At 27.1% G+C, this 10,957-nt stretch overlaps 2 protein-coding genes and 1 long non-coding RNA gene across 3 annotated transcripts; 1 reads left to right on the forward strand and 2 right to left on the reverse strand.

Annotated features, from left to right (window-relative positions):
* Nucleotides 1–374: 374 nt before the first annotated feature.
* Nucleotides 375–1,574, reverse strand: LOC124427855 (gem-associated protein 8-like). Its single transcript, XM_046971228.1, has 2 exons — nt 1,207–1,574; nt 375–950 (listed from the first exon to the last, which is right to left on the reverse strand). The coding sequence occupies exons 1-2, from the start codon at nt 1,428–1,430 to the stop codon at nt 452–454; spliced, it is 723 nt and encodes a 240-aa protein (XP_046827184.1). The 5' UTR covers nt 1,431–1,574; the 3' UTR covers nt 375–451.
* Nucleotides 1,575–2,209: 635 nt separating this feature from the next.
* Nucleotides 2,210–6,628, reverse strand: LOC124428031 (TBC1 domain family member 15). Its single transcript, XM_046971597.1, has 9 exons — nt 6,208–6,628; nt 5,460–5,552; nt 4,847–5,348; nt 4,589–4,765; nt 4,364–4,458; nt 4,089–4,287; nt 3,799–4,013; nt 3,396–3,710; nt 2,210–3,324 (listed from the first exon to the last, which is right to left on the reverse strand). The coding sequence occupies exons 1-9, from the start codon at nt 6,232–6,234 to the stop codon at nt 3,031–3,033; spliced, it is 1,917 nt and encodes a 638-aa protein (XP_046827553.1). The 5' UTR covers nt 6,235–6,628; the 3' UTR covers nt 2,210–3,030.
* Nucleotides 4,073–4,799, forward strand: LOC124428032. The gene is made up of 3 exons (XR_006943059.1): nt 4,073–4,173; nt 4,259–4,452; nt 4,673–4,799. It is a non-coding gene; the product is annotated as an uncharacterized LOC124428032 (long non-coding RNA).
* Nucleotides 6,629–10,957: the final 4,329 nt, after the last annotated feature.

A 10,957-nucleotide genomic window follows, 5' to 3' on the forward strand; every position in this document is an offset into this window, starting at 1 on the left:
AGATTAAACCTACGTCTTTAAAATGAGACATTGTTCATTAAAATCGATTAAGAATTACGTATGTTCTCATTGATGCCATGAACTATTATAAAATCAGAGACATAGCGAACAGCCATAAGGCTGTTTATCTGTAGTATTTATGATTTCAGTAATAAGTATTAACAAAATATAAATAAATTAAATAAATATAAAAATGCACAATAGAAAAAGACTATTCCTCAAAACGTATTCAAATAGTTAATAGCTCAAAATTACTTGCAATTATGTATTATAATGATAATACATAATGTATAAAATATAATATATAAAAGATTATAACAATAACGATAGAAATTAAAATTTGAATAATGATAATGAAATTGATTTTATATTTCTTTTTTTTTTTTTTTTTATTTATTAGAAATATTCAAGTTATATGCATTAAAACAATCAAAAAAAAAAAATAAATAGTTTATAGCCTTAAAGGTATATTTGGCCAATATTGAGGTTTTGATTTATCTTTGTGTCTTTCTATTGTTGCCTGTAAAGCAGTTTCCATAGCCAATATCGTGGGACTTGCATCGCCATACAATAATTTTGCTTCTTTACTTCTAGTATGAGCCCAAGCTGCTCCACCTTCCATAGAAACTATACTCTCTTTTTTGCTAGCAGCTAATTCCTGTTCACGTTTTTGTTTCAACTCCATTTTATGACGTAAGCTTTGTTCTAAGAAGGTCATCATATCCTCATCTACATGAAATTCCAAATCCTGATCATCTTTAGCCTCCTTCCTTTTTTCATTATCTTGAAAATTATTATCTTTCTTATGACTATTCTGTTGTTGCTTATAAGTCTTTCTATTGTCAGTTTGTTGATTATTTTGTCCAATTAAAGATCTAATTTTATTTCGTAATATTTCATTCTCATGTTCCAAAGCCAAACAACGTGATCTCCACCATGTTACGCTGTGCCTGTAAATAAAAATTTTGTAATATTTTCTCCCTACAAAATAGAAAATAAAAAACAAATTGGAATGGATGACTATGCTAATATAATATAAATACTATAAATGTTATGATTTTATTATAAATAAAATCATAATAATATGTATAGTAATATGTGTGGTGAATAAAAATAAATCGTTAAATAAATAGATACAAGATAAAATAAAAAAAAAAAAAAAAAAAATAAAACAAATTTTACTTGTTTGCAAAAATAATGATTTACCTTTTTTGCCACTCTTGAGCAGCCGCATAATTTTTCCAAAATGCATCGGCTTGCATCGTCTCAGTTATTATTTTTTCTTCGGAAAAAGATACATTAGCGAATTCTTTTAACAATCTTTGACTTCTGATCGATTTAACCTCCAATTTGATACGTTCGCGTCGTCGCTTTTTCACATTACGTTTCTTCTTTCGATTTCTATTTTTTTTTACAGAAAGAAATTCCATACCTCGTGACAAATCGAAGAATTTAAACGTCAGTTATATTTTATGCCAACATAAAAAGTCTCATTGTTTATATAGAATTTAATTCTTTTTTTTTTTCTTTCTCTCTTTTTTTTTTTAAACGGAAAACCATTGAAACGCCCTCGTGCATTAAATACGAAAATTATGTAGATGTTTTACGTTTGTATTATTCAAAAGATTTAGATAATATTCAAATTTTTTTTCTTTTTTTTTTTTTTTTTTTTTTTTCTTACTATCGTTTAATATATTATCTTTTCGAAAAATTATTTTCTATGTATGTAAATAAGGTTACGAATCATTAACAACATTCGTTAAAGCATTTCATTTCGTTTTGTTCTACTTTAACGATCTATCGTCGACTTTTTCAAATAAATATTTTCTCTTACGTACGTATTATATTCTTCGATTTATAATTATTTATTAAATTATAATTATGTAAAAAATATTTTTATCTATCAGAAATTATTATTTGAAAAAATTCATTACTCATTTTGTTTTATTATACAATAATTAAATCAAGATCATAAATTCTTCTATTCGTACTTTTCTAATTATTATTTATAATTATTATTATTATAAATAATAATTATTATCTATATATAATTATTATTATAAATAATTATTATTATCTATAATAATTATAAATTTATTAAATTAGAATATAAATTTTAATAGTTTTAAAATGAACGTAATATCAATGAGAATGTTAAATTAAAGAATAAAAAGGGAATAAAAGGGACAGATCAAATGAAAACAATTTGTAAGATTAAATAGGTGATTTTATTAGAAATATACAGCGCTTTTGTGACACTTTATACAAATCTAAGAAAACATGTCATTTTAACCCAAAAAAAAAAAAAAAAAAAAAAAAAAAAAAAGGTTCCACACATTGCGCTGTTACAAGATAAGAGTTTAATATCATTGCTCCCTTTTCGATATTTAAAGTTCATGCAAAGTTTGGTAGAAATGAGCCAATCGTTATCAACTTGAATAACTTTTTATATCTTCCATTAAGATAATAGTTTCAAGTATTAATAAATTTCTTATAAATACAGCAAATATATTATAAATATCTCAAAATTCAACGCTACTAATATATAGTTTTGCTGTTTCTTGCAAATATTATATAAACCTTTTACATTTACACTTATGACAAAATTGAAAATTTGAGAAGAAATAATCTTTCTTTTTTTTTTTCTTTCTTTTTTTTTTTCTTTTTTCTTTTTTCTTTTTTTCTTTTTCTCATTTTTCTCACAAATAGGATACCAATGATAAACGATCGGAGATAAACACTCGCATTATTTTTTTTTTATTTTACATCAAAGCTTCGCTTTTTGTGTGCAATCTAATTTCGTTGAAAGCTGAACACGATATCGTGACATGTTTAAAAAAAAAAAAAAAATAAAATAAAAAGAAAGATAAAGAGAGACAGAGAGAGAGAGAGAGAGAAATGATAATATAAGAATTCTTCTGTGCATGATACTAGCAGCCTAGAGTTCTTTTCTTTTTTTTTTTTTTTCTTTTTTTTTTTATATATAGATCTTTATAATCACAAAATTGTGACAAAAGACCAATCCTGATCTCATAGATATGACAAATTCAGACCTCTTTCAAAAGACACTTCATTACTACCAAACTTGATATTTCCACTTTCTGAACTGTTTCGTCTTGAGCACAATCTTGTTCTAGCACAAGAACTAGAAGGTTCATCATCTTCTATATCACTTCCATCTATTCGTTTTCGAGGTTCTAGACCAATAATAACACGCACATTGTCAGACAGTTTGTCTTCTACTGCCATTAATTGATGGAAAATACCTTCTGCTTTAGAAAGTGTCCATGGTAGTTCAATGTGTAAAGAAAGATCATTTATATGCTATAAAAAGAGAAACGATTGTTATTAGCTCATTGTTTAAATTGTTTATTAAAAACATTTCTATTACTTACTTTGAGTATTTCCGTAAAGCCAAAATTATTTTCCATCAATACATTTTTTTCTGTATCTAATATAGCCACACATATCAATAAATGAAAATTAGGGCATGGTAAGCCAGTCCATAAAATCTCCCACAGTTTCATTATATCGATTGAATTAAATTCTCTTTTGAACAATACTAATAACCAACGAAAACAGAAAAACATATTCCCAGAATCATGTTGATTTAAATAGTGTGCTAATTGTCGATCAGTAGTATTTAATAGAGTATATAAATGACATAGCTGTGCTTTCATTCCAGTTTGATCCATTTCAAAATTTGTACTCTATATTTAAAAAGGGGAAAAAAAAATAAATAAAACTATAAAAATGAAATTTTCAAAAATTCATAATAATAGATAATTAATAACTTACCACTTTATCCATAAAACCAACAAAACACCAAAATGCATCTGATTCACTATCCATCAAACATAAAATAGGACTGAGCAGATCGCTCATACCTTGAACATACCCTAAATCAAAATTGTACATAACATATGTCATGAGTATGTCGTATAATAATTCTAAATGATTATTGTCGCCTGAATAATAAGGATGTGTCCTATCTGTTCTGTTCACATCTTTCTCTATAAATCATTTAAATCAAATTAATATATTGTTGGCAAAATATCTTTTAAGATTAATATCTCATTTTAGATCACCTATCAAGCTTTTCCTATCACGAAAATCTGCAAAACGATTTTCTTGTGATGGTGTCATGGATCGCCATTGAAGTTTCATATTGAAGTATTCATCAGCCTTCTTTTTTCTTATTTCCAATCTTTCAATGTGACTTGAATTCCATGGATAATAATTTAATAAAAATTTCCAGACCTCATAACGTAAGGACGGAGATATACCCTAAGAGTTTAGAAAACATTATTGCAACTGACATCACCATACAGAAGAATATTTGAAATGGATAAAATATACAGACCCCACGAAATATGATTTCTTTAACGGCATCTGAATCAACAATTCTTCCTTCTGAATCCTTACTTTTGTCCCATTGTTCTTGTGTTAAAGGTGAGCCTAATATTTTCAATGTTATTAATACATTTCTTTGTAAATCTTTTTTTGTATCGAATTTATATATATATATATATATATATATATATATATATATATATATATATATATATATATATATCAAGTAACATACCTCTTGGACAAGGAGGTCTCGATGGTAATGATAAACCTATATCCGTTTCTCCTATTACTTCATACTCATCCCCTGATCCAACAGATACTGGTGGATGATGGACATCAATCGTAAAGGAAGAGTTAAACAAATCTGCTACTGCTTCTTCAACCGGTCTTCTTGCTGGTTCCTTATATACTGAAATATATAATTAGATTTATATGTCATATTTTATTGAAATATTTACAATAAGTATGAATTTTGATGTATTTTACTTACACCAAATGTCCGCTAATTTGCTAAATGCTTCTAGCGTAGTCTCATATGGACGGTTGTGTAAATTCTTCATAAATTTCCATACGTAATCCGAAGTATTTTCTTGAAATAAATTCAATTCTGCGAATGATTTGTTTAAAACAGTTTCAACCTCATCCAATACATGATACAAATTTTTGTCTTTCGGTGATCTTCTAAAGTTAATAAAATTCTTTAAAGAATTAGTAAAGGTTTCAGCTTTCGACAATTGGAAGAAGGCAACATAGGTGGTACCATCCCTTTGTATAAATATAAGCTGCTGTCCTCCATGATTTACACGAAATGACTTTAAGTCAGAGAATAATATTCTAACGATTCTCGAACGTCCAAGAGAATCTGGACCATCGGAAGATGTACGAGTTCTTCTTGTATGGGTATCTACTAAAGACCATTCCGGATCTTGATCCTGATTCTCTAACACGACTGAATCTTCTACAGGTTTCCATTCTATGCACTTTCCAAAACTCTAACGCATAAAAGATAACATATGATTCTTGCATATTAAAAAAAAATTTATATTATATACATTTTATGCAGATGCATATAAATTGATAATAATAGATTATTTTTTTCTTACATATTCTACAATGTTCAGAGTGCCAGAACTGTGAACTTCGTCTTCTTTGCTATTAGATCTACGAAGTACAACCCCTGCGTAGATGCAGAGATCCTAGAAAGAAAGCAGCACTTTGATAATGAAGGAAAAAAGTGAGATTAATCTTATATAAGCTATTCTTTTACATTACTTTCAATATATACATGAGTCATAGTAATTAAAATATACTAAATGTAATAAATTCTTTTGGGGACAAGAAGATCTATAAAGATCATTGTATTTGATATTCTATTCAAAAAAGAAAAAAAAAAAAAACAAAGCTATATGATCGAGTATATTTATTTTCAGATGCTTCATTTCTAATCAGTCTGCTGTTCATATTGCTGATCAAAAAACGTAATCGTTTGCGTACACTTAACTACATGGAAAAAAAAAAGCGAGCTAACCTCTACGCAGTGTTTACAGTATTAAAATATGAAGCATAGGATAAAAAAGTTTTGATCGAATATTCGAAACGTATAAAAATAATTGAACTTAAATGAAACATTAACAAAAATATCAAGTCTCATGATCCGTTCGTATACGTTTTTTGTCTATAATACATTGTTGTTGACATTTGATAGGGGAAACATGTGGGCGGGTAATGTTCGATGTACGTCATTCTCGAATTAGACGTGCTGCCTGAATTTCATGCAGTTTATACGACGTTGATATGAGAGCGTGTGTTGAAAAGATGACGGTTGAAAATTCATGAATATTATTTTCTCACCATTCCCTGCTCCGTTGGTTCGAACATCTCAAAAGTACACGCACAATCGTTCGTATGAAACACTGACAAGTTGATCTAATTTCAACACATCCCTACCACGAGCTACGATACCAAGTCCCTTACAATATAAATTTAACGTCCTGATCATTCGACGGCAATCAAGACAGCCATGCAACGTTGATTTGTCTTACTAATTTCAACGTTTGCTAATAGTTCGTTCATTTTGACGACGTAATAAATTCACATAGAACGTCCTTAGAATATATATATATGATCAAAAGGATGACGGAAAACTTCTTAAACGAAGAATTCAACGCTTAGCAAATAGCAGTGGTACCGCTTGTTACCACTCTGTGTATCTATGAACCAATCAGTTTGACATATTATATATGATAATAATTGATAATATAAGATAATAGAATAATAAAAGGATATATATTCGTAGAAGTAGAAATACGAATGTTGTTGTTTTTTTTTCTTTTTCCTTTTTCCTTTTTTTTTTTATTCTTTTTTTATTTTTTTCTTTTTTTTTTATTTTTTTTTTTTTTTTTAAATTAGATTACACATATATATTTTCTAAAGATATTTATTATTTAATATCATAGAAATTTTAATTAGATTTTATTATAGCATCTTTTTACATGTACCGATCAAGGTGAGCTCTTTGTGATTCTCCCTATCGTTTTGATCACACCTTTGTACGATACATATGCAAATGCTTATGATGTAGATACATATATATATATATATACATATATATATATATGACTTCTTATTTATCGTTCAATTTTCAAACGAACATTTTGTAATCGAACATTAGTCATTTTTAGTCTTTGAATCGAATGTTTGTCATCGAATAAAAAACCCATGAAATTTTATATTAACATTACCCTATATATATGTGTATATATATATACGCACACACACATATATATATATATCGCTTGTAATTTATCGCCATTCATTGCTTAGCAATCTTATTATTTTTTACATATTTATATTACATAGTGCATATATATATATATATATATATATATATATATATATATATATTAACCTACAAAATAGAGAACATAGGTATTGCCATCTTACGTTGAAAATGATAAACTACTTTAAAGTCGACTGTTTCAATCGAACAAAGCATTTCTATAATGATCATTATTAATTAAACTTTAAATGTTGAAATATCTCTAGCATATATATTATACTTATACATTTTTAATTATTTTTTTCTTTCTTTTTTTTTTTTTGTACTATCGATTAATGGTGATTCATCTTCATGATAGAACTTCAAACTAATTCATTATTTCTTGTTACTAGAAATTTATCGCTCGAGGAGATTACAAAAATATACGGAAGGAAGTTCATCGAACTGGTTGGTTAAATTCTTCCAGGTAATTTCACCATATGAAAGCATCAATTTATTCGTTAAAACGATACTAGCAAACAATTACTCATTTTATAATAATTTCCTGTGCATGCCGCACAGGAAGAAACAGAAAAGAAAACAAAAAAAGTATATTTCATGTAATATCTTTCATATGATACGCCACTATACTCGATAAAGTAAGTACATACACGCGTAATCAATGAGGATAAAGTCCGACTCATCGACGAGGAGTCACTTGACCAGAAATATATGATGATAAATATTGTAGAGGATAGATTTTTTTAAAGGCAATTTAATAATAAAAAAAAAAAAGAAAAAAAAAACAAAAAAAAAAAAGTAAATAAATAAATAATTAAATAAATAAATGGAATAAATAAAATAAATAAAGGGGAAGGGAAGATACAAGAAAAAAAAAAAAAAAAATAAGAAAGAAAAAAAAATTCTATACGTTCGCCTTGATTTTAATGACAATCCACATGTTTGTACTTTCACCAGACAGTTAGCGGGTGTGTTACCTCGAGTACATCTGTACCAAAGAGTTGTTTCCGCAAGCGTAATATTTACTCTTGCTTTGCACTATCTTATCTATCAGGCATTTTTTTTGTTTTTTTCCTAGCCAATAATATATATATATATATATATATATATATATATATATATCTATTTTGTAACAGATAGGAAAATTGCGAATATGAACTTGTACATATTTGTTTAATCATCGTTCGACAGATATTTTTTATAAAAAAATTTCAAAAGTACTACTATACTAATTCCTGATAATGATATTCTTGATAATAATAATAATGATGATGATAAAATTATTAGGATATTAAAGTATAAACTGTTATAAGTCCTTATGTATTATAAAAAGAGATTTAAAGGGACAATCACTTGCAAGGCTAATTCCCTTACAAGGTCAACGACCTAGCAATCGACGATTCATTGAGAATATTTATTGTTCAAAGCCTTTGTTAATAAAATATAATCGAATCTAAAAGATGAACTTTGTCATTATACATATATTTAAAGTTGCGAGGCCATGTAAGTGTAAAGCAAGCGACGAGGCAAGCGACTTATCACAAAAGATTGCTTAAATTTTTTAACGTTGTATGAAAGCTTTTGTGAATGTTCACGTTATATAGGGTTATATAGTTCACGTTATATAGTTCACGTTATATATCTGAAGAAAAAAATTTAGTTTGAAAAGTTTCGGAAAAAGAGTAATTAATTTAATAAAATCATCTAGGAACTATTGATTCTTTCTATATGTACACAAACACACACACACACACATATGCATGGATATATGTATATATTTTCTCAATGACCTTCGAGCTCAAAAAAGTATCTCCATATCCAGATGATTTGTGGAAAACAAAGGAAGGAATTTAGATGCGTCCTAATTCGACTTAAGTCACATATGGAAGATTGGAGAAACGCATAGAAAGAATTCTAGTTGACTTTGTTGAAACGTATCCGCATGATTTCAAATATAAATTTCCATCGTTTTGCGTCAAAGTAAAAAATTAAACTACCCTACGAGCTATCGCTATTACTTTTACACAAAGAATCGATAGATTATATCGAGCGTTTAAACAAGTTAAACCCTTACCTCAAAACAGATGGTATCGATTGTTTGTTATTCGGACATCGATCATGTGTTCAAGCATGAACACGTACCACGTTATTTTATACTCGTACGGTTTTGTCTTTGTCTTTGTTTTAACTTTGAATCATTCTAGAATCATTTGGATGATTAACGTTAAATCTAAATCTCAATCGTTAAACTTTGTTTCAATTTGTCATTAATATTAATATAAATACAAAAACGATGAGCGCGTTTATCATTCACGCGTTGCTTGATAATTTAATCAAATTTATTATTTGGAAAACTTTTATATGTATAGTATATTTTATATAAATACATGCACACAAGTACATTTAATATATGTCATACATGTTAAATCATAACGTAGAGTAAGCCGAGAAAAGAGGACATGTTTTGTTCTCATCTTCATATATAGAGAGTCGAGTTTATAAAAATATTTACCGTAAAAGTATGTTACTTAGTAATTTTTATACAATAAATGACCTCATTTATAATACATATAATTAATTCAAATTCATTTATTATGTAATTAATATATAATAATTTATATTAAATAGGTAAATGTATATTAAAAAATTAAAATACGTGCATATTATATATATATATATATATATATATATATATATATATTTATATGTATGTGTGTGTGTATGCGTGTGTATGTATATTTATTCTAAAATAATACCGTTATGCCGAGAAACCCAAACAATACGATACATGTGTGCTGTATTTATTTTTACTTGGCCAATATATTTATGCAGACATTTCTATCGTCGATGTTTAGAAAGACGAACATATAGTCAAAAATAGACAGACATTACGGGGCAGCCCATTACGTATGAATAAAAATATGCTGACTTAACACGATCATTCTTATTGATCATCGCGGCATTTTCAATGGTGACTGTTTCTTTTCTTTATAAATTTTATATACATATATATATATATATATATACATGTAAAAATATACAAAGAAAATATCTTTATTTCTAATTATTATTGTTAACAAATCGAAACATCTGTTTAAAGAATAATAATGTAATCATAAAATCGATCTAAACGCAGTGAGTTCGGTGCGGCCGCACTGCGACGGTCAAGTACAAAATATCCGAGTGCAAAGTATAATAAAAAACTGGACGGAAACATGCACTAGATGAAAAAAGGAATCCGAGATGCATCGACTTTTATCTTTAATATAACTATACACACTTCTTCGTAAAAGGAATAGTCAGCGTTTTCTGTCATATGTTTATCTTCTAGTTTCTTTTTTCTTTTTTTTTTTTTTTTTCTTTTCTTTTTTCTTTCCATCGAATAACACGGACGATTAACGAATAAGATGACGATGCATTGTGTAAAGTGCTATACAATTCTTTTTATTCATTTATCATAATTGATCCAATATAAATGATTATATATTTATATTATAACGATCTTCAATAATATAATTCAGAAAATTTTGAAAAAAAAGAAAAAAAGAAAAAATTTGATAAAAAAGGATCAAAGATGCTTAAAGTCGGTATTTGTTAAAAGTTATATTAAATATAACTTCGTGTTAAAGTTATATTAAGTTTCTTGTATAAGTTATATTAAGTGAAATTTTATATATATATATATATATTTTTTATTTATTAATAATTTATTTTGACGATGATTAATTCTTTTCTTTCTTTCAGGATAATTTGTCACACATTTGTTGTGGTTTCATCGAGGTCGTCTAAAAGGACAAAAGACGTATTTTAAAGGACACGGCA

The sequence above is a fragment of the Vespa crabro genome, chromosome 11 (assembly GCF_910589235.1).
Source record: "Vespa crabro chromosome 11, iyVesCrab1.2, whole genome shotgun sequence".
In the NCBI taxonomy this organism is placed as follows: Eukaryota; Metazoa; Arthropoda; class Insecta; order Hymenoptera; family Vespidae; genus Vespa; species Vespa crabro.

What these genes read in the sequence shown, in the direction of transcription:
- LOC124427855 (XM_046971228.1), bottom strand. Translation starts at nt 1,430, where the DNA reads ATGGAATTTCTTTCTGTAAAAAAAAATAGAAATCGAAAGAAGAAACGT. An exon ending in GCTCAAGAGTGGCAAAAAAG is followed by an intron (nt 951 to 1,206) that starts GTAAATCATTAT and finishes TTTTATTTACAG; the next exon opens with GCACAGCGTAACATGGTGGA.
- LOC124428031 (XM_046971597.1), bottom strand. Translation starts at nt 6,234, where the DNA reads ATGTTCGAACCAACGGAGCAGGGAATG. An exon ending in AACCAACGGAGCAGGGAATG is followed by an intron (nt 5,553 to 6,207) that starts GTGAGAAAATAA and finishes CTTTCTTTCTAG; the next exon opens with GATCTCTGCATCTACGCAGG. An exon ending in TTGGTTTTATGGATAAAGTG is followed by an intron (nt 3,711 to 3,798) that starts GTAAGTTATTAA and finishes TTTTAAATATAG; the next exon opens with AGTACAAATTTTGAAATGGA.